Genomic DNA, 24,633 nt, shown 5'->3' on the forward strand with positions numbered 1-24,633 from the left:
ACTAGAATATAACACTACATATGAATGCATTAAACTAGTGAGTCAATCAAGCGCAAAAAAAAAGTTGATGTTCCACAGATGTACTTGCAAAAATGTTTCTCTTCCACCTGATATATGACTCTGCATTGCATTCATTAGGAGAGATTCCCTTCAGTCTGGATTAATTGCTTTAGCCTTTAATTTTTATTTACAGTTTACTTTTAATCAGATATTGTTTTGTGTTCTGATTATGTTTTTATTTTAGCTAAAGGTCGGCTCAGGAACACAGAAAGCACAGACACAACTGAGCGATGCCTCAACTGTTTCCATTGATTTTATTTAGATTATTATATTTAGATCCAAATCAGTTACACATCTGAACAAACAAACCACAATCTGATTAGACACCATCACCGCCCTTCCACACCGTCATAATGAATACTACAGCTGCCCCAGCTCCCATTTCTCACATTCCCTCTGGAATTTTTAGGATGAAAAAAGTATTTTTACATTTTTGGTCTGAGAATGCGCAGACACTCAGTGAGCACTTTATTAGGTTTTTATTAGACTTTTTAGACTTCTACTGCTGTAGCCTATCTACTTAGAATTATGATGTGTTGTGTGTTCAGTGATGCTTTTCTGGATACCACTGTTGTAATGCGTGGTTATTTGCATTGCTGTCACCTTCCTGTCAGCTTTGACCAGTCTGGCCCTTCTCCTCTGATGTCTCTCGTTTCTGTCTGCAGAACTGCTGCTCACTGGATTTTATTTTTGGTTTTTTTGCACCATTCTTTGCAAAATCTAGAGACTAGTGTATGTGAAAATCTGCCACCAACAATCATTCCACAGTCAAAGTCACTTAGATCACATTTTCCCCCCATTCTGATGGTTACCTGAAGCTCCTGACCTGTACCTGTATCTGTATCTGTATCTACATGAATTCATGCATTGCAATGCTGCCTCGCAATTGGCCGATTAGTTAGGCATGTTATTTCAGTAATTTCCCACAGCTTAGCATGAGATATTGCTTAATTTCATAAATGATTTTCTAAATATTTTCTGTGGCAAACACCCAGCCTTAATTATTGCTTGGCTGCAATCATTAATTCATATTAATCATCTGTTTGATTCCTTGGAGTTGAAAGTGTGATTTTGTTTGATTTTAATTTAAATTATTAGACTCGGAGCCTGTGTCTCTCTCGCTGGTGCCTGCTCTTCAGGGACTGCACAAATCGACCCTCATCAAGTGCCTGAACTTTAGTCAATTCAACTGAATGCATAATCAGCCACACTTATGATATCATAATATCTCTGCTCAGCGCTACGCCCAAATCTCCCGGCCTCCGGTGACTCGCACCGATTCCGTCTCTTCACAGAAACCCTCCTGCCGTGCGTCTGAATCCGTCATGTGTGTCATTCCTATCCAGTTGATTTGAGGAAACCAAAAAACGATCAACAACCACAAAAGCACCAAGAGAAAGGAGATCTATGAAAGACACAGACAGCTGGGTCAGCGCAGGATGGTCTGACTGCCCCCCCCCCCCCAACAGATAAACAGAAAGCCCCAGAGGTGCAGATGGTGAACTCCTTGCTGTCACACTCTTCATCTCATAGCATAGACACGGTCAGCCACTGTGGAGAAACACATGAGAAACATCAGCGATCTCTCTCACTCACCCGCTGATCGCACACCCGATCTCTCTCACTCACCTGCTGATCACACACCTGATCTCTCTCACTCACCCGCTGATCACACACCCGATCTCTCTCACTCACCCGCTGATCACACACCTGATCTCTCTCACTCACCTGCTGATCACACACCTGATCTCTCTCACTCACCCGCTGATCGCACACCCGATCTCTGTCACTCACCCGCTGATCGCACACCTGATCTCTCTCACTCACCTGCTGATCACACACCTGATCTCTCTCACTCACCTGCTGATCACACACCTGATCTCTCTCACTCACCCGCTGATCGCACACCCGATCTCTCTCACTCACCCGCTGATCACACACCACAAAACACTGTCAGTTGTACCGTGTTCTATGCTATACCATTCTTACATGTAATCTGGACACTTAAAAGTCAACTTCACCCCAAAAAGCAACAATGTTTAATTTTTAATTGGAACGTAGCTAGAAAAAAAAAAAATCACCAGAAACATTTTTTGTGGAAGCTTAGGCCCACAAATTAAATGAGTTGGTCTTGACTGCATTTGTGAAACCAAGTAAATCACATGGATATCTTGTGTACTTTTATATGTACTGATGTCATTACAATGAGGTGTTTCAGTGTATGGTCATCACGTATTAAGGTCACAAGAGCATAACGTTTTAGATCTATTTTACACAAGATGCAGAGTGATCTATTGCATGTACTTCCTTTCACAGACTGTAGTGCATTTGAACATTGACAACCGAGAAGGAAATGCATTGAGGGAAATTTCAGAATAAATAAAAAAATAAAATACCTTTTCAATTGATTTGGATCAAATCGATTTTGTAAAAGTGCTTAATACAGACCCCATCGGATACCTGTTCAAGCAGAACATTTATTTACCTCATAGATATTCATCTCTACTTCTCCAGTCTCATCCTTTTCCAGAGTCTTAAAGGTTTCTGTTGGGACAGTGTTCCTGTTAGAATTCATCCACACACTGAAGGACCTTACAGCACTGAGACCAGCCCAACTGTACAGCACTGAGACCCAGATCAGCCCAGCTGCACGGCACTGAGACCCAGATTTGCCCAGCCATGCAGCCCTGTGATTAGCCCAGGTCAGCCCAGCCCTACAGCACTGTGAGACCACACATGATACCTTGTGTAAATAAGATGGTGTCGGAGTTGCTAATTTACACGTTATGCTAGCATGGAAACTGAGCCAGTGAATGCACAAAAATGAAAACATTCGAATAGCTAGACTCTAAACCTTCCTTAATTTGCCTTTTAACTCATTTGTATCCTGCCCATTAATACCTATTCATATTTTTATTTTGTCATAACATTTTTCTTGTTATCTTTTATTCTTCTTCTTCTTCTTCTTCTTCTTATTATTAATATTATTGTGTAAGGGATTATGTAGCCAGTCAGTTGAGGGATGGATGACTAGGTGGCCAGATGTAGCAGAGATCCATTTAGTGGGGATTTTCCCATTGATCTTTCCTGAATGGTCTTGAAGTGTCTGGACCACAGCTTAATGTCCCATGCAGTGGACGATGGAAATAAACTCACTGAACAGGCTCTCCAGGCGGATCAGGCAGCCCACCATATTGTCGAAGTCGATGGTGAGGTCTGAGTCGCCGTAACGGGCCACCACAATCTGGTGCAGGGCGTTGTTCAGGGAGAAGCCTGCGGACCATAGAGAGAGGAATCATAGAATGGACCGATCTCACTGCGGACCATAGAGAGAGGAATCATAGAATGGACCGATCTCACTGAGGACCATAGAGAGAGGAATCATAGAATGGACAGATCCCACTGAGGACCATAGAGAGATGAATCAGAATGGATTTATCTCACTGACATGGCAGAATCTTTGTTTGTTTGTTTTTTTTGCATAAACACCACATACGCCCTATGCATGAAAAACATTGGTTATATTTATACAGTTAGATTAGGTGACAAGTGTGGCAGCATAGACATACACACTGCTCAATAATGACACTCTCTCTCTCCTTCTCTCGCTCCCTCTCCCGCACTCTGTCTCTCACTCTCTCCTTCTCTCTCTCTCTCTCTCTCTCACCTGCCTCCTCCACCACCACACGTATTTCACTGGAGCTCATGCAGCCTGAATTGTCCACATCCTTCTCCCGGTATAAGTTCTGTAACAGAGGTCAAAGGTCAGGCACATCTACTCTGCAGTACAGCAGAGTTATGGTTTGGATTAAGCTGTGCTTTCTGCAAACCAGGTAATTTTCAATTTTGGTCCACAGGATCTTGAATTCCACCAGGCCGAGTTTCCCAGTGCCATCTTTCTGTGATCCCAGTCAAGGAAGCAAAGCCAGTGCATTCTGCCAATGGGCCTTATTAAGACCAGTGCGTTCTCTGCTCTGCCAATGGGCCTTATTAAGACCAGTGCGTTCTCTGCTCTGCCAATGGGCCTTATTAAGACCAGTGCGTTCTCTGCTCTGCCAATGGGCCTTATTAAGACCAGTGCGTTCTCTGCTCTGCCAATGGGCCTTATTAAGACCAGTGCGTTCTCTGCTCTGCCAATGGGCCTTATTAAGACCAGTGCGTTCTCTGCTCTGCCAATGGGCCTTATTAAGACCACTGCGTTCTCTGCTCTGCCAATGAGCCTTATTAAGACCAGTGCGTTCTCTGCTCTGCCAATGGGCCTTATTAACATAAGCTCTTCATACAGCTGGCTACTGTGCATACTGAAGTGACTCATGTTAAAGGCCCACAAATACACATAACATTTTAGTCTCTAAAACCCATAAAACATTCTCAAAGGGCAGTGACGTAGGCCCCTAACCCCTCCTCCACCTCCTGCTGTCAGCTGTCTGTGCTAACATTTATCATCTGATAATTATGCAAAAAAACGGCTCGGAAAAATGGAAGTTTGACCCTAAAATATGCATCCTAAAATATGCATAAATATTCTACCAACACTGCAATTGTTTTACTGTAATCAGGATGGAACACAATCCGAAAGCTCCAAGATGATATGAAAAGCTCAAAAACAACGAAAAATATGTGTGTGGAAAATATGCAGCAGCAGCATCCATCTTTAAAACAACAGCTGCAACTCCTGGGCCTAGTTCCCTAATCCGCCATCGTCACCTGAAAACAGACAATACGCCACTCACCTAGAGCGAGAGGAGCAGCCTAACATCCCATAATGTATTGTTGTGCAATATAATGTTGTGAGATCTCATGTAATCCTATGAAATGTAGTGTAATCTCATGTAACATAATAATGCATAATGTTGTGTTAGTGAGGGCAGGCGGTGTCATCTTGTGTAAGGATACATCCAGGAGGTTCACCATGTTCCAGCATGTTGCCAAACTGAATCCGTTGGTCTTGATATCGTCACCTGAACAAAAAGAAAAGATGGAAGTCCTGAGCACCTAATCGACTCTAACAGTCATCTGCTTCAAACAGACATACGCTCTCAAGCCTGAACAGATGGCCTCTGTGGGATTGCTTGACTATACCACACCGCCATCTACTGAGCAGAGTTAAGAACTGCATGTTTCAGAGTTTGAGGAATCCAACCGAAGATGAAAGCAGGGTTAATGTTGGTAGAGGGTTCTGTCAGTTAAACATTCAAACGTGTGACGCACCACTTAATAAGGAAAGCACAGGAAATGACTGGCACCCGTGTTGTGGAGCTAAATTTGAAAATGTCACCACACTGTTTGACAGTTTGGGCGTATACTAAGGATTGCAGAGACTGTGCAGGCCTTTTCTGTCTCTGTCTCAAACAAACTTCATCAAGCTCCTAAAAGAGTGGGCAGAGGAAACACGCCCTGGTGGGCTGGCAGAGCCCTCAGGATGAATAAAGTATCTATCTATCTATCTATCGATCCATCTATCTATCTATCAGAGCCAACACCACTGCCTCAGATCATTCCAATTGATCCATTTAAAATGGCCACGGATAGATCCAACTGTTGCCAAAAGTAGAGACTTACGTCTGGTGACCACTTTGTTCAAAATTCTTCTCAGTTCAAAAGCAGAAATTTCACAGTCCTGCAGAAGCACAGAATAAACATAATACAAAATTAAATACTGATACTGTTATATAAAATAATGTGCCCAAAATGTGTGTATATTACTGTGTGTGTGTGTGTGTGAGAGAGAGAGAGAGTGTGAGTGTGTGTGTGTGTGCGCGCATGTGCATGTATATGATGCATGAACAGTGTTCTGCCCGTGGGCCAGTAGTTTACACAGGACTAGAAACGTACTGTATAAAAAAAACATACTTTTCTCACATTTCGGAAGGGAGAAATGATGGGGTGATACTTACATGTCCAGCCAGCTGTCCGAACAGGCTGCGGAACCGGTCCCCTACATCCTCTTCTGTCACCTCAATCTGCAGCCACACACACGGAGCAATAGCAGGTAAAGGTAAGCAATCGTTTTTTTGTAAATAAGGATATGGATTTATATTACATTGTTGTGTCCATTGAGGGAATTGTCTGTTATCCTGCATGGGTTGTGCTCGACTCTTAGAAGAGGGACATAATTGGCTGATTGAGTGTGTGCAGCCAGACTGCACAAGCTGCACATTCCATGAACTCCCAGCACACCGACTGCGCAGTTCTGCTGGGAGACTGCGCAGTTCTGCTGGGAGACTGCACAGAAGCAATGTATGCCTTTTAAGGCGTGGCTTTCCTGAATGAATGGAACACGGTGCAGCGATGTAACAGAAAATAAATATTGTGCAGAGACACTGGGGGTTTTCAAAACCAGGTTACCATCTAGCTTTTAGGTAATCTAAGCATTAGGTACACTTTAGTGGTAGGAAAAGATGAGCTTTGCTGGGCTGAATGGCCTGTTCTCAACATTTTGTTATGTTAATAAATAATGGGCAGATGCAGAGCTTTACCTCCTCCACGTGGGACTCAACAGGGTCATCCAGTTCTCTAAAACAAAGAGAGAGACAGAAAAACAGTAAAGCCTGGTTATCCCCAGTGTTTGTGTTCTGAGTACTTCAGTTATCTGTGGAAACGTAAAGTAGGTCCAACCAGACCTTTCAGCTGCTGTTGCCTCAGGCGCCCTTGACACAATATAATTTGAGCTCCCTCTCTCTTTTTCTCCTGTCTGGGCTGTTTTTGAACAATAATTTAAGGAGCAGTGTGTTTAAAAAGCATGTGTCCAAACCAATTTAGGAGTTTTTCTTAGCAGTGCAAACGCAGACAGAAAATATTCTACCTGTTCTACCTTTCTAATAAACAGCGACTGGAGAGTGGCCAATCAGAATGCTGTCTACACTCCTCTCAGGTGCGTGTTGTGTCCCACCACACCACATGACTGGCCTTAGGCCCTGGTACTGTTATAACGGAATATAACGGACTTCATACAAATATGAATGCCAGTTTATAATCCAGTGAAGTCACTGTTTGCAGCGAAATTTTATACTCAACTGGAGTGCGCCTTACACTGGAGTGGAATACACTTAACAGGAGTATTTCTGCTAAGGACGACCACAGTCTACGTCAGGCGACAAAAAAACATTTCTGAACATTCTGCGATGTCAGTTGACCGCCGCTCTGTCGCTGGACTATAAACTGGCCTTTCCTGCAATAACTCGGCTCTCGTTTAGGGACAGCGTACTGGAAGTCGGCCTGCTTCTCGGAGAAGACGCGCACAACGAAGTCTCCATTCTCCTGGGGCTGGAAGGTGGAGGGCAGGATGAGGTACTCCCCCGGGGGCAGGCAGAAGCGGCTGCACACCTCCCGCAGGTTGATGAAGGTCTCGGACCGCGCCGCTGACGCGTTTCGCAGGAAGAAGGACCGGTTCAGGTGGATGTTCCTCTGACCCGAGCACTGGAGGACACACACACACATCCTCAGGGCTGAAGGATACTCACACACACACACATACACGCACACACACGCACACTCACACACACACACACACACACACACACACATCCTCAGGGCTGAAGGATACTCACACACACACACACGCACACACACGCACACACACGCACACACACGCACACTCACACACACTCACACACACGCACACTCACACACACACACACACACACATCCTCAGGGCTGAAGGATACTCACACACACACACACACACACACGCACACACACATCCTCAGGGCTGAAGGATACTCACACACACACACGCACACACACACACGCACACACACTCACACATACACTCACACACACACACACACACTCACACACACACACACACACGCACACACACACACTAGTGGTGGCAGGATACACAGGTATACTATCCTTACCACAGAAACCATCCCATACAGGGAAACACAGTTTGCACTATAGAATAAACATTATAGAATATAATGGTATAGAATAAACACTAGCCTAACTCAAGGTTTGCTTAATAGTCATTCATAATAGTATGACTAGTAGGTTTTCTCGGGCTTATCAAAAAAGAAAAATAGATAAATGTGATTTTCGACCATCAAATCAGATCTGTCTGTTACTTCACAGATTTCCTAGGTCATCTAGCACTGTCCTGCTAGCTTATTGTTATTCTAGTGTACAGAAGAACTGCAGATATGGCCACACCCATATGGAAGTCCCTCATGAGTCACTGGTTAAGCCCAGCAGATATGGGTGCAGGGCTCACACCATTATGTGCAGCAGGTACATTTACATTTTATCCATTTAGCGGATGCAGCAAAGCAGCTCAACTTGTGAAAAGCATGAAATCCATAAATAGAATGTAGAGCAGTTATGACTAAAAAAACAGCAGTCTTATGCACTTGTTGCGTGCAGCAGATATAGGTGGATGTTGCACAGGTATGACTTGAGCTACAGCAGGAGTTATGTGTGATGGACCTCCCTGTCTCCATGGTAATGAGCCCCTCCTTCTGACACATACCTCCTCAGGCACCTACAAAAAAAGAACAAAATAATTGTTAGTTAGTTAAAATATTGCTAGACTGAGCGGCTCATCATATACAGATGGTAAATGGTAAATGGTTGGCATTTATATAGTGCCTTTATCCAAAGCGCTGTACAATTGATGCTTCTCATTCACCCATTCATACACACACACACACACCAATGGCGATTGGCTGCCATGCAAGGCACCGACCAGCTCGTCAGGAGCATTTGGGGGTTAGGTGTCTTGCTCAGGGACACTTCGACACAGCCTGGGCGGGGAATCAAACCAGCAACCCTCCGACTGCCAGACGACTGCGCTTACTGCCTGAGCCAATGAGACGACTGCTCTTACTGCCTGAGCCAACGAGACGACTGCTCTTACTGCCTGAGCCAATGAGACGACTGCGCTTACTGCCTGAGCCAATGAGACGACTGCTCTTACTGCCTGAGCCAATGAGACGACTGCGCTTACTGCCTGAGCCAATGAGACGACTGCGCTTACTGCCTGAGCCAATGAGACGACTGCTCTTACTGCCTGAGCCAATGAGACGACTGCTCTTACTGCCTGAGCCAATGAGACGACTGCTCTTACTGCCTGAGCCATGTCGTATACAGGATTATATAAGTCAACCTGTATATGACCTGTAACTCTCTTATCTTATCTCTCAGTTCTGCCCCCTATTGGCTGGTAATGGAATGACAATTTTAAAGTCACCACCGCCTGTTCAGGAAATGTGGGTGTGGTAATGAGCACTGTCAAATAGCTATGATTGACAGACCGTTCTCCCATTTTCCACACATTGCTGTTTGTTACCATAGCACAGCCAATGACGTGGGGGGTTATTCTGATTGCTCATGTAGCTGCCCAAATTGTAATCCAGAAAAGCGATCACTGAAACGCTGTATACTATTGCTTATTATCCAAGCAGAGACTCTAGTCTAGTTATAAAACAATATCACTTTGTTATCGGTAGCGACAAGCTATAGTTAACTTGACAAATTTACAAATATCCACTTACGATAAAATAAAGGCAATACGAACATAGTAGCATTTGCACAAGGGTTGTGCTTCAGGTGGATATTTGTAAATTCGGGAAGCTAACTAGTAATAGCTCATTTGCTTGTTGTTACTGATAGCGAACTGGTATTGTTAACTAGATAAGCAATAGTTTACAGAGTTTCAGAGATCGCTTGTCTGGAGTGCAATTTGGGCAGCAACACGTTCCTTTTATCTCTTTACGTGTTCAATCATCCGTGATTAGCTAAACCTTTATTTCTCTCAAACTGCATCGTTTGTGGTAGACTATCATATCTTAATTATATAGCTAGCCAGTTACGTAGCCAAATAACTTGCTTGCTCACAATATAGTTGGTTAGCTAAAGTGAAAACTTCAAAAAGACAAAAAATACTACGAAAAGACGACAGGCTCTGTTGCATTTGTCACAATCAGCGGTATATTCATAGACTGTGGGCAGCATAAACAGTTTTATGGTTTGAGGTTGTTTGTTGTTGCAATTCCGTTAGGAGTCAGAAATTACCTATTGTACCGTTAAATAAAATAAGAGATCTAAATGGATATTCATGAGTAGTGGGCACGCCCTGCATTCTGTGCACACAGCTGAGGTTAGGATCTGGGCCTGCTCACCTCGTAGATGGCAAAGCCGATGGTGTGCATGTCCTGGCCCATCTTCCTCATCCGGCGCCGGTTCTTCTGGATCAGTCCCACCAGGAAGGTGCAGCCCACCTCGTCATCATCCGGGTCATCGTCCTCCTCCTCCAGTTTTATCACAAACTGAGGGTTGGTCCAGAAGGTGTCTTGAAGGGGGCGAAGGGGTCAAGTAATGAAGCAACAGAACGAATCACCATTAATGAATAATGATTAATTATTTAATTAAGCTTTCAAGTGAAATGAGCCAGATGAGCCAGATTTTGACAAGTCCAGCTCCACTGAGACTCAATCAATGAGATAAAATGAAGTAAGCAAAGTGAAGGCGAGGTTTGGGTGGGGTTGGGGTAGGGGACGGGGTTGGGGTTGGGGTTGGGTAGGTTGGGCGGGTTGGGGTTGGGGTTGGGGAAGGGGTTGGGGTTGGGTAGGTTGGGCGGGTTGGGGTTGGGGTTGGGGACGGGGTTGGGGTTGGGGTTGGGGACGGGGTTGGGGTTGGGGACGGGGTTGGGGTTGGGGTTTGGTAGGTTGGGCGGGTTGGGGTTGGACAGGTTGGGCGGGTTGGGGTTGGGGTTGGGTAGGTTGGGCGGGTTGGGCGGGTTGGGGTTGGGTGGGTTGGGTGGGTTGGGGTTGGGGTTGGGGTAGGGTGGGTTGGGGTTGGGCAGGTTGAGCGGGGTGAGTACTTGGGTAGTTCCGGCAGCCCCCAGCGGTGGAGCCTCTCCTCCAGCTGCCCTCGAAGGTGGACAGGGCCCATTTCTGGAACTCGTCATCGGTGAGGGCGTCGGGGGTGAGGTTGCAGATCTCCACTCGAGAATACTGCCGCAGGAAGTCACGGAAGGACATCCTGCGGGACAAAAAGGACATTTTTAAAAACGGAGTCATCCCCATAACGCTTTGTGATGTATTTACAATACAGTACAGAATAATACAATGAAAATTTTTGGGTTTTGCTGCAAACGTTAGCTAACAGTGTGAACAAGAGTGGCTGCTGATGGGAAAGATGCAGAAAGAAAGTTGACAATAATTTGGCTGTTATAATGCACTTTAGTCAACGTAATATTTGTTCTTACCTTTTTTCAAAAAATCCCCAGGTAAGCAACTAATCAGCTAGCTAACACTGTTAGAGCCAAGTTGCATCCATTTTAATGGAAAAAGCCGTTGGTGGCGAACTGAACAGAACGTTCATTTAAAATTGTTCAACAGTAACTGTTGCAAACGTAGTTTGCTCTAAATGTTCTCCATCTTGAATGCATGTGAGGACAGAACAGAGAACGGCAGAATACAGGAGAAGAATATAATAAAGTACATTACAGTAGAGTAGATATATATGAAATATAGTACAGAGAGGACATTAGAGCAGGGTACAGTAGATTACAGAGTTGAGTATGATACAGCAGTGTATGATGTAGCACAGTAGAGCTATGGTTGAGTTTTACCAGAACTCTCCGTCTTCTGCCCTGTTCCCCAGCCGGTCCCGGTCCTCCTCGCTGACGTACCGCCACTCGGCTGAGCTGCACAAACAAACAGGAAGGGATCAGAAAAAGGCCTACAGTCCAACAGCTGGTCTACTGTCCCAGGGGACCACACAGCTGATCCCGTCATGCTGACCTGTGGTGCTGGGAACAAAGGTCTACTGTCCTGTAGGTTTTCACTCCAACCCCAACAAAGCACACCTCATTCAACAGCTAGAGCAGGGCTGCCTAACCCTGTTCCTGGAGATCTACTGTCCTGTAGGTTTTCACTCCAACCCCAACAAAGCACACCTCATTCAACAGCTAGAGCAGAACTGCCTAACCCTGTTCCTGGAGATCTACTGTCCTGTAGGTTTTCACTCCAACCCTAACAAAGCACACATTAGTCATCTGCTGGAGCATAAAACCAAAAATAATCGATCATAACAATTATAATAATACAAAACATTTTGCTTTCATTGTTGTTATTTTCATTTCAGTCAGTCAGCAGATGGCTTTCCCCCTCTCTTTTAGTGAAGCCCAATCACAGGTATAACATAACATTGCATAACAGGCCATTCAGCCCAGCAATGCTCGTCTACTACTAAAGTGACCCTACTGCTTAGTTTGCCTCAAAGCGAAATAGTATCTAGCATCGTATCAAGCCTGGTGTTGAAAACCCCAGCATTTCTGACTCCACTGCATGTCCTGGCACAGGGACCGCTCTCTGTGAGAAAAAGCATGTGTGGAATTTCTCCCCTGCCAGTGTGAACGTATTACATTATTACATTAATGGCATTTGGCAGACGCTCTTATCCAGAGCGACATACAGTTGATTAGACTAAGCAGGAGACAATCCTCCCCTGGAGCAATACATGGTTAAGGGCCTTGCTCTTGTGGCTACACCGGGATTAGAACCACCAACCTTGCGTGTCGCAGTCATTTACCTTAACCACTACACTACAGGCCGCTATGCTACGTATGCTGCCTGACCCCCCCACCCTATGCGGCTCGGTCTGCTCAGGTGTGGAGAGTAAGTGTAATGTAGTGTAATGTAAAAGTGTGAACCGAGCGCTTCAGCGTGGTGCACACGTGAGTGCAGTACCTGTGCACACCTTTACCTGGGGAAGGAATGAGCTCCTCTCATTCCCAGGCTGGGAGTGGTGTTCTGTCGTTTAGGTTAGGCCCGTGAGGCCAGTTCACATAGCTTTGGGATTACTCACTATGAGCCTCACTATGCAACCAGATTCAGCCCAAACACCAACCCCAGTTCATCACAACAGAGCCTCAACCGCTCGAGAGAAGCGGATGAATAATAAGGAATAGAATTAGTACAATACCACTGGATAAGCTCTGGATAGGACCATGGTTAACCATTTAAATTCAAAACACAACCATAACACAACACTTAAAAAAGTGATTGCCTTTACATTTTACATTTACATTTTAGTCATTTGGCAGACGCTTTTAATCCAAAGCGACTTACAAGTGCATAGGTTCTACCATAAGTCAGAGCATCACATCCAAAAAGTAGCAAAATACACAGGAAATGCTGTTCTAAACATAGTTGTCATCAGAAGTGCATTTTTATTTATTTATTTATTTTTTTATTTTTTTGGGGGGGGGGGGTTAGACAAGGATAGGGATATCAGAAAGGAGGGGCAGGGGAAATCAGGAGGGAGGACTAAGGTAGCATTACTAAGCATTACAAGCATTTTAGTTTTGTAATGAGACTTATTTCAAATATTGCATGATGCAATCATGTCAACATGGAACAGACTCTCAAAGTAATAATAGAATTGAGGCTGTTTTGAGACCAAAGGGAGACTACCCAGTATTTGTATAGTGTTCCTAATAAAATGCTCAGTGAGTGTATATATATATATATATATATATATATATATATATATATATATATATATATATATAGTACATACGTGTGTGTTAATTATCATTAAAAGTTATAAAAATAAGATTTTAATTCTAAATATAAGACTAAAGTGCTTGTTGAGGGCAGTGTAGTTTACCCATCACTCCAGGCTCCAGTCCACTCGACCTGCCCCCAGGGGTTTCTGATGCGGATCAGTTTCACCATCTGCCCATCATATTCCACCTGTACACACAAACCATTACATTACACCTGTACAATACACACAAACCATTACATTACACCTGTACGATACACACAAACCATTACATTACACCTGTACACACAAACCATTACATTACACCTGTACAATACACACAAACCATTACATTACACCTGTACGATACACACAAACCATTACATTCCACCTGTACAATAAACACAAACCATTACATTACACCTGTACAATACACATTACAACAAACATTAGTATCATATAATCAGTATTAAGCATGTTGTGTTTGTTTAATGTTTAAAAATGTTTTTTTAAATGTGCAGTATGTTGTGCAATTCCAAAAATGGGAATCTGGTATAATTAAAGTTCCTAATGAACCAAAGTAAGGCAGAAATAATGAAGGAGACGCTCACTTGTTCTGCTCCGGTGACAGAGTAGGCGTGCCCCTTCACCAGCTTCCGAGACGTGATGGCCTCCGAATCGGCCGAGCTTGTTATCTACACACAGAGGACCCAGGTGAGAGGCAGAACTGATACAATCTCTACCAGGCATCCCTTCTCGTTCACATTCAGCCTACATTTATCCAGTCAACTCCAATGTCATAGCCTGCATCTTTAGGGCACAACTAGCACGTCGACACTTTTAAATATCAAGCAATTTTATATAAATGATGCAGGGATTTTACTTGAGGTATACTTGTTACTATGTTAATGCTGAGCTATGTCAAATGGATGTCATTGTCATCACTATTGTGATGAATGGATGAGGACGCACGTCGATGGAGCAGCCCAGCAGAGACCCCCTCCGTAGCGCCTTCTGGATGATCTTGAAGAGGTGGGGGCTGGCCTGCCTCAGGTCGTGGGTCTCCGCGATGCCCCCGGTGAAGTCCTCAAACCCCTCCGTCGTGCTCCCACCGGAGAGAGCCTCATAGCACCCATTCAGCCTGATAGGGGGTGGGGGGTGATAGGGTTACATTACATTACATTATTGGCATTTGGCAGACGCTCTTATCCAGAGCGACGTACAACAAAGTGCATACCCATAACCAGGGATAAGTTCGCTGAAAGACCCTAGAGGGAAGTACAATTTCAACTGCTACCTGTACAACAAAGATAAGGACAAGGGCCATTGTTTTTTTTGGTTTTTTTTTTGAACAAAGAAACAAAGAAACAGAGCAAAAGTGACCAAACTTAACTATCCAAACACTGCTTACCTAGCCAACTAAAAATACCGATACACGGTTGACATGGTTAGCAAGATGTACATGCTGTTAATATACACCTTCCATTGACATGTTAACTCCAAAAATTCTAAACATTTAAATTCCATATTCCAACGTAGCATAAAGCTTCTGGTTAAGATACTCCATTTAACTGGGACCTGGACTGGGTCAAAACGACTCACTTGGCGTAGGCCTTCTCCAGCAGGGCGCTCCAGAACTCAGACCCCTCGGCTGAGTGGACGAACAGCAGCTCCCCGTCTCTGGTGGGCAGCCTGTCGTCAATCACCACATCCACCCACTCTCCAAACTGCCAAAACTGGGGGCAGAAATAGCACTAGTCAGGCTCATAGTGCTGTATGGTTATGAGCAGCCTGGTCAGGCTCATAGTGCTGTAAGGTTATGAGCAGCCTGGCCAGGCTCATAGTGCTGTAAGGTTATGAGCAGCCTGGTCCGGCTCATAGAGCTGTAAGGTTATGAGCAGCCTGGTCAGGCTCATAGTGCTGTAAGGTTATGAGCAGCCTGGTCAGGCTCATAGAGCTGTAAGGTTATGAGCAGCCTGGTCAGGCTCATAGTGCTGTAAGGTTATGAGCAGCCTGGTCAGGCTCATAGTGCTGTAAGGTTATGAGCAGCCTGGTCAGGCTCATAGTGCTGTAAGGTTATGAGCGGCCTGGTCAGGCTCATAGTGCTGTAAGGTTATGAGCAGCCTGGTCAGGCTCATAGTGCTGTAAGGTTATGAGCAGCCTGGTCAGGCTCATAGTGCTGTATGGTTATGAGCAGCCTGGTCAGGCTCATAGTGCTGTAAGGTTATGAGCAGCCTGGTCAGGCTCATAGAGCTGTAAGGTTATGAGCAGCCTGGTCAGGCTCATAGTGCTGTAAGGTTATGAGCAGCCTGGTCAGGCTCATAGTGCTGTAAGGTTATGAGCAGCTTTGTATGTTTTCATTTGCACAGCTGTACATTCAGGGCCGTGGACCCGAGATTCCCACCAACATTTTTTCTAACAAATTTAAAATAGTTGCGCCTCATAGTGTCAGGGTTGGGAGGTAGCACCGGGTGTGGCCACCAGGGGCTTATTATTATTTTCACCTGGCCCTCATTAGTGCCAGGGGAGCCTACCTCCGGTGGGTATTTAAAGCGCTTGCTGGCATTCCGTCGGCGCTTTGGTATTCACTGTTCGCTCTGATACCAAGCCGGTATGCACGCGGCAAGACTATCTGTTATGAGTCAGGTATCGTGCAGGTTCTGTTTTTGCTGTCTGATTTAAAAAAAGAAATAAGAAAGAAAATATATAGGGTAAGGAGGACGCTCAGCTAGCTGGTGCTGTGTGCACGGCTGACGCCTTCCGTAAGGTTTTGTTTTGTTTTCTTTTACAGCTCGTGTGAGCTTGCGGGTGAGGGACGTTGTCCCCGGTATTTGTATTTTTGGTTTGTGTTTTTCCTGAGCTGCGACTCAAGGTTCTTTGTTTTCTCGCCTAGTCTTTTATACTAGGTTGTTATTTTATTTTGTCCCCGGTCCGGGGTTTTACGGTGCTCAGTTTTAGCACTCCTTTTCGTTGGGTTGTTCGCCCTGGTTTTCAAGGGTTGCTTTATTTTCTGGTAGCTGGTTTTTTTGGGCTGTTCCTTTTATTTTGGTCGGAGTTGTCTCCAGACCTTTTCTGTTTCATTTACCTTCTGGAGTTTTGTGGCGAACACGTTCGCGTGTCGCTCTTGGCTCTCCGCCAGTCCCCGACCCTACACATAGCCTGGGCTTGCTTTGCAGGAGTCCCAGTAAAAACGTAGTTACATTACATTACATTACACTACAATACACTACATTACATTACATTACACTACATTAGGTTCATGCCAGTCCTGTACCTTAACCGCTATGCTTTACAGTTAGCACAGCGATGAGTGCTGGGGAGAGACCCCTGGCATTAGCCACACTGGATAACTGGATTACATTTAAAGTAATGTCACATGCTGGGTGTTTATGAAAACAAGTGCACATCAACATTTGAACATGGAGAAGTGAGCCACCAGTTTGTTTTTAGTTGGAATTCTCTGTGTCTAACTGGTTCTCATTATTGGTTCTATCAAGCCCATGGTGGCAGGGATTCCTGCAATAATACTCAAGCAAATATGTTTCTAGAAAGATTGCATGGCATTGCATGAGTGAATTTCACTGGAGTAGAAATGCGAAGCAGGTTCATTTCTGTTCCACTCATGGAGCCATACCAATGGGGACAGATGGCAGGACCAATGTTCTTGATCTCTCAATAAGGCAACCAAGCAAAAATGCAGATGACTTTTAGTGCAAGTGCAAACTATAGAGCAGACTGTAATCGTACATGGTATGTCAGAACTGTGGTAAAAAAAACAGTAAAAAAAAAGGTTGCCTCTTATATTGGCAGATGTAGTGTGTGACACATGGATGCATGTAATTGTAAACAAAAGTACCCGGGACTACTCTTGACCCCTCTGCCCTGAACAACTACCGGCCTGTCTCTCTTCTTCCCTTTCTCGCTAAAACTCTGGAACGGGCGGTCTGCTCCCAACTGTCCACTTATCTTCTCCAGAACAATCTCCATGACCCCAACCAGTCTGGCTTCAAGAGTGGCCACTCCACTGAAACCGCCCTGCTCGCGGTCACTGAGGCACTCCACTCTGCTAAAGCAAAATCCCTCTCCTCTCTCCTCATCTTCCTCGACCTGTCAGCCGCCTTCGATACAGTCAACCATGAGATTCTGCTCTCATCGCTGTCTGGGATGGGTGTCACAGGTTCTGCACTCGCTTGGTTTTCCTCCTACCTCTCTGGTCGCTCCTACCAGGTGACTTGGAGGGGCGCAGTCTCCGACCCTCACCCCCTACGAACTGGAGTCCCGCAGGGCTCGGTTCTTGGGCCTCTCCTCTTCTCGCTATACACCATGTCTCTTGGTTCTGTTATCTCTTCCCACGGCTTTTCTTATCATTCCTACGCTGATGACACCCAACTCTTCATTTCCTTCCCCCCCGACACCCAAATCACCACACGGATCTCTGCCTGCTTGGCTGATATCTCTGCGTGGATGACTTCCCATCACCTGAAGCTCAACCTTGCCAAAACTGAGCTTCTCTACATCCCTGCTAAGTCCACTCCGTCAATCAACCTCTCATTGACTGTTGAGGACTTTGTAGTTTCCTCCTCCCGTACGGCAAAGAATCTTGGGGTGACTCTTGATAACTGCCTCACCCTGGCTCCACAAGTATCCTCCACTGCCAGAACCTGCAGGTTCTTTCTGTATAATATACACCGTATCCGTCATCTCCTGACTGAGAAAGCCACCCAGCTCCTAGTCCAGGCGCTCGTCATTTCCCGCCTGGATTACTGCAACTCCCTCCTAGCCGGTCTCCCAGCGTGTGCCATCAAGCCCCTCCAGCTGGTCCAGAATGCTGCAGCCCGCCTGATCACCAGTCAGCCCAGGTCGGCTCATGTCACCCCGCTTCTCATTGGCCTCCACTGGCTTCCTATTGCCGCACGCATCCGTTTCAAGGCCCTAGTGTTGGCATTTCAGGCTGCTAAGGGGACTGCCCCACCTTACATACAATCCCTGATCACTCCCTAATCCCCAGCTAGACCACTCCGGTCTGCCAGCTCTGGTCGCCTTACGGTTCCCTCTCTACGTGCACCTGGCGGTCGAGCTGCACGTTCACGCCTGTTTTCTGTTCTGGTTCCTCAGTAGTGGAATGACTTGCCTACCACTGTCAGAACAGCAGAATCCCTCCCCCTATTTCGACGCAGACTCAAAACCCACCTTTTCAAACTCTACCTTAGTCCTCCCTCCTGATTTCCCCTGCCCCTCCTTTCTGATATCCCTATCCTTGTCTAACCCCCCCCCCCCCCCCCCCCCCCCCCCAAAAAAAATAAAAATAAAATAAAAAATGCACTTCTGATGACAACTGTTTAGAACAGCATTTCCTGTGTATTTTGCTAGTTTCTGGATGTGATGCTCTGACTTATGGTAGAACCTATGCACTTGTAAGTCACTTTGGATTAAAAGCGTCTGCCAAATGACTAAAATGTAAATGTAATGTAAATTTGCTGCTAATGTGCACGTTAGTGTAGTTTTCTTTTTAAAGCGTATTTGTGACGCACCTCGAAGTGGAAGATCCCGGCGTAGTCGTCCTGGAAGCTCTGGCCCGGGGGCACCACGCGAGCCAGCACCTGCTTGTTCAGCGTGAGCGAGGCGATGGCAGCCAGGAGCCAGCAGTCACCTGGAACATCAAAGCAGTTCAACACCTGAGCCAGGCATGGGGCCACCTCCAGAGCAGAAAATGGCAACGCACCCAGAAAACTGCAGCACTGTCTACGGATACAGGGGGCATGGATCAACATCTTGAGGTAGCCATCTTTTTTTATCCTTTATTTACCCAGGGGAGGTGCATGGAGAATGTGTTCTCTTCCGCACGGACAGAAATGGCAGAGGAAACCGTTGTGAGTCGGGTAAGTGAGAGGGAGAAAGAGAGGGAACAGGGGCAAAGCCCCAAAGGTTGAGGGTCTTGCTCAAGGGCCCAACAGCAGGGTCTTTTTTCCTTTTAAGGACTGAACTTCATCTCTCCAGATTCAGTTCACCATTCCGATATGCCGACTGGGGGCTTGAATCAGCGACTCTACACCTGGCAAACAGAGTGCACACAGGACAAACATTGTCCGCATACTATTTATAAAGCAGTGTGTGAATAATTAGCACTGCGCATACTGCGTGCACATAGAATGAGTCCCTATTACTGATAATGCTGCTAGGATATAGTCTGTTTGTTTTATGCATCTGCAATGATCAGCAGGCCCCTGTGCTGCCATTTGTTATTCAGCAGATGCTTTTACACCTAACGACTTAGAGTTGATTAGACTAAGCAGGGGTATGGTACTCACTGTAATCAAAGTAGTTACCTAATAACAACACAAGCAACTGTGTAATACTAGGTAATTAATGGGCTGTAACATAAATTGTTACTGAGAAAAATAGCATAGATAACTGTGATGACTGCCAATGTTGTCTCATTACATTACATTACATTACAATACACTACATTACATTACATTACATTACATTACACTACATTACATTACATTACATTACAATACATTACAATACATTACATTACATTACATTACATTACAGGCAGATGCTCTTATCTGGAGTGACATTTAGTAAAACAAAGTGCACACCCAGAACCAGGGACAAGTGCGCTGAAACCCCAAGAGGTAAGTACAGTTCCAAATGCTAGAGTGACCGCAGGGAACCTGCACCCTGTAGATTAATCTGATGACAACAAAAGCAGTAGCAAAACACTCTCCGCAAACACAGTATAATACCAACAATCTCCTTACAATGCTTTGACTCTATTAATACAGGGCTGTTCCTCTCAAGCTCAGTTCACAATGTCTTCATTATGCTTGTTAGGGCCTACTCCCTTCTTTCTGTGACCTCACCGGTAATATTTAAAACGCCCAAACAGCAAAAGTAATTTTCCACCCACGGCAGACAACACAAGTTGGTTCTCCCTGTCAGATGAGCAGTGCCAGAGGGGGCCTGAAGTATGGCAGGCAGGAGGCGGGGGTGTGTTCTTCAGCTGTCATGAGGGTTTCACAAGCCAAAACCCACATTCCGCAAATGTCTGTCACCCCACTAGTTTGACAGACAACAATACCCATCAAAACCAAGGAGCAAAATATACCATGAGTCAATAGGGCAGTTAAAATTTTTCCTTTTGTTCCTTGGGTAACAGAGTCGAAGAACATTCATTTTTGGGATGATGAGGCAACTGCATATGAAGAACGCAAAGAACAGCAATGATTCCGGATAAAAGTAAAATCCTTTCACTTTGATTTACAGGAACATCAAAGTCAGGTCGGCCTGTAGCGTAGTGGTTAAGGTTAATCACAAGGTCACCAGTTCGATTGCCACAATAAGATCCGCACAGCCGTTAGGCCCTTCAGCAAGGCTGCATTGCTCCAGGGGTGGATTGTCCCCTGCTTAGTCTAAAATTAACTGTAAGTCGCTTTGGGTAAAAGCGTCAGCCAAATGCCTGTGATGTAAAAAGAGGCAAGCAGATGCCATGCCACATATACACACGCACACACACACACAAGCACTTGCACATATACGCCCACACGCACACATCCATGTGTGCTCACCCACGGCACCAACATTCTGGTAGCAGCACAGACCTGGCTCAGAGATATCAGCACAGACCTGGGTCAGAGATATCAGCACAGACCTGGCTCAGAGATATCAGCACAGACCTGGCTCAGAGATATCAGCACAGGCCTGGGTCGGAGATATCAGCACAGACCTTGAATTCTTAACTGCAGTCTCTGATTTTGCAGACTGGTTCTCTCTGGTGGTGCAATGAATGGGTGGATCGCATTGTTAGCTGCAAGAGCGAATGACTCCTCTGCTGCCCTCTGAAAGGCATTAAGCCCTGTTGAACAGCATTAGGACATGGCAGTTTTGTGAATGGAATGCTTTAGCTTGTGATGGATTTGACTGCAAACCTGTCACTGCACCGAAAACTGCTGCGGGGCATGGTAACGATGATTTGGTTCAGATGTCGTGCTACTGGTCAAGCTTCGTCCACTTTTGCATGCCCCCCCCCCCCCCCCCCAATTTTGAGAAGTGACTGAATCCTGTCTGAAGCCCACTTCCTAAAATGCAGTAGTTCCTGAGTGGAAGAAGCATGATCCTACACCTACCTAGAGCCCCCTATATGTACATAGAGCCCCTAAACCTACCTAGAGCCCCCTAGATGTACATAGAGCCCCCTATACCTACCTAGAGCACCCTATATGTACATAGAGCCCCCCATACCTACCTAGAGCACCCTATATGTACATAGAGCCCCCCATACCTACCTAGAGCACCCTATATGTACATAGAGCCCCCTATACCTACCTAGAGCCCCCTGGCAGATGTCGGTCCTGGTGGCTCCGCCATGGATGAACAGCGGGTTGGAGCACAGCTCCTGAAACAAAAAAGACCCAGATTACACCAGCGTGTTAATGCAAAGCTGACAGGAAGGCGACAGTGACTCAACTACCCATGTGTTACAACAGTGGTGTGTATGCAGAAGAGCATTTCTGAACACACAACATGTTTAACCTTGAAGTGGATGGGCTACAAGAGCAAAATACTAAATATCTCAAATATTAGGAATAGTAATACATACGGAAGTACACACATCTACATACATATATAGTATGTATATTATGTAAATTATTTCATTACTAAAAGTATAAATCCATTAAGGTCTTTCTTTGAGAATATTCAATGCAACGCTTGTCAGCATGGTGTAAGGGCACATGAAGTAGACTCACCAGTATGGGAAATTCAGCCAAAAGAGCAATACTCAAACAATACTGCCAATCCGCCATTCAGCACGGAACACAATACACAGACAATGCTTTTGTCCAAACAGTTGACAAAACATCTTTGGGTGTGTCCCAGTATCTTATTTCTTTCTTCCATGGGTTTTGGGTGAATTAATATAATCTTATGCAAACAGAATTTCAATTGAACGGCTGCTTTCAAACAGATATTTAATGTTCCAAAAGTTCCAAATTGACTATTTTATTACAAGGCTTATTTGATCAATTACCCGTGAAGTAATCAGAAACTTTTCACATTTTTAACGAATTATGTCCAAGTAGGTCGAGGCGACTGCTTACAGATAATTAATAGCAGTTTCGACTGGAAAAGGTCCCAGTCGCAAGTAATGCAACTTGTGATGATCTCCACTATAGTCGCCTAAGACACGGGCAACAGCTGCACGACACGCCCATAAAGTAGGCTATATTGCATGCCGACAAAGGCTTTCGTTAAATTAACCACAGAAAAACACATGATATTAAACTTTATTTGGCTCCACACACAAAAATGCTACTCCAACGTAATATTTTACAGCATTAATAATAGCCTACAAATTCGACTCACCGTGGGTCGTGTCCAAGTGATGCCTCGAACTTTGTATGAATTTGGTCCAAGATCTTTGAAGCCAAGGGATGACGGCTCAGCCTCAAAGCACTCGTCCCGAAACAGCTGCCCACGTTCAAGGCAATCTCGTCTCAACGCCTCGAAATCCTGTCCAAGGTACTTAACCGCGCGTGCATTGGAACCGATGCCTTGCGCTTTATCACGGTTGTGCTTGAGTCTCGACGCAATACCTGCCATTGCTGTACCTGCCATCCTGTCACTGGAATTTATCCTGCTTTTTACGCTACGGGGTGTGGTTTCTTGACCCACAATGCAAAATATTAATTGGCAGAACTTGAGCACAATAGACCAGACAGCCTCAGCGCGAAAGCTCGTGCGGTATGTTCTTCGTCCTGGAAGAGCGACAGTGAGAACTCAAACGCACAGGTGCGCTCGCGCGTCTGTGCTCAGTCCGGTATTGTGAGTATACGCTTGGACAGCCGCAGGGTGTGCTGTTTTCTGTTTTCACATTAACATCTGCAACCAAGTCAGACCCAAGGTAAGTTATTTATGTAGGCCATCGCTTTATTTATCAAGAACAGAGTAAATCCTACTGCCCCGTGGACCGGCTCTCGCTCATAATGGGTAGAACGAGAATGAAAACACATAACGCACGAAACATTCAACAAACAGGGATGAAAAAAACGCATTTTGACTGTTTGAACGATTTTGTGCGTCCTGGAAAAAACTGACATTGACTTGCACACATCCAGCACGGTTGCTTTAATAAATCAGTCAAGCTAAAAATCAATATCAGCAAACCAGTCAGTTGCCTTTGAGTGCTGTTGGAGGACAAATTCAGTTTCCTGCATGGCAGCCAATCGCCGTCGGTGTGTGAGTGTGTGTATGAATGGGTGAATGAGAAGCATCAATTGTACAGTGCTTTGGATAAAGGGAAATTCCCGATCACTTTGCTGGCAAATTTTTGAACTCGGAATATCGTTGTATGACTGAAAGAGCCAACTGTGACACATGTTCAAAGGTCAATTTTTGGATTTAAAACATTTTTATTACAATTAGTACAATAAGAAGGCCGCGTGTTGTGCTTTAAAAGCTGTAAGACATTGAACTAACTTGGAAATGACAACGTATTGGGCTCAATGTTAGGAAATTGTAATTGCAATTGGGTAGCCTATTATATGTATGCCTACCAAGGTATTTGTCACTAACACATATATAATGTGACATGATTTAAAACGTTTATGTAGAAAGATATGTTCCTGCTTTTGCTGACTAAATGTGGATTTCAATAGCCTAAAGCAGTGGTCCTGGGGGCCCCCTGTGTATGCTGGTTTTCGTGCAAACCATAATTGCAATGCTAATGATTTAATTTCGCTTAAATCGCTGCTTCATGTTGCCAATGAAGATATATGTAAGCCAAAATATGTAAGAAATAGCGACACCTTTTCTAAATATCAGTTAAAAAGTACATTCGTGCTGGGACAACCAACCATTGAACGTAAGTAACCAACCACTGGCACTGCATGATGCTTTTCATGTGTGCCTGGGCATTATGGGTATTACTACATAGTCAGAAGGAAGCTGTGGGAAAGTTTGTTTGATGATCGCTCCTTTTAATTTACGTGTTTGACTTCATAAAACGACATATACAAGTCGCAGTTAGACACGACCGCATTTGTAATTAATGTATTAATGCAAAATATTATGTAT

At 45.0% G+C, this 24,633-nt stretch overlaps 1 protein-coding gene across 1 annotated transcript; it reads right to left on the reverse strand.

Annotated features, from left to right (window-relative positions):
• Positions 1-1,511: 1,511 nt before the first annotated feature.
• LOC133118365 (calpain-2 catalytic subunit-like) lies at positions 1,512-23,350 on the reverse strand. The gene is made up of 21 exons (XM_061228291.1): positions 22,924-23,350; positions 21,886-21,955; positions 19,086-19,204; positions 15,157-15,290; positions 14,527-14,695; positions 14,166-14,249; positions 13,678-13,763; positions 11,636-11,710; positions 10,883-11,043; positions 10,182-10,351; positions 8,531-8,542; positions 7,268-7,479; positions 6,540-6,576; positions 5,958-6,023; positions 5,623-5,680; positions 4,957-5,021; positions 3,891-3,959; positions 3,728-3,806; positions 3,217-3,333; positions 2,546-2,604; positions 1,512-1,611 (listed from the first exon to the last, which is right to left on the reverse strand). The coding sequence occupies exons 1-21, from the start codon at positions 23,173-23,175 to the stop codon at positions 1,588-1,590; spliced, it is 2,118 nt and encodes a 705-aa protein (XP_061084275.1). The 5' UTR covers positions 23,176-23,350; the 3' UTR covers positions 1,512-1,587.
• Between the last annotated feature and the right edge of the window lie 1,283 nt (positions 23,351-24,633).

Source organism: Conger conger, chromosome 18 (genome assembly GCF_963514075.1).
Source record: "Conger conger chromosome 18, fConCon1.1, whole genome shotgun sequence".
Lineage (NCBI taxonomy): Eukaryota > Metazoa > Chordata > Actinopteri > Anguilliformes > Congridae > Conger > Conger conger.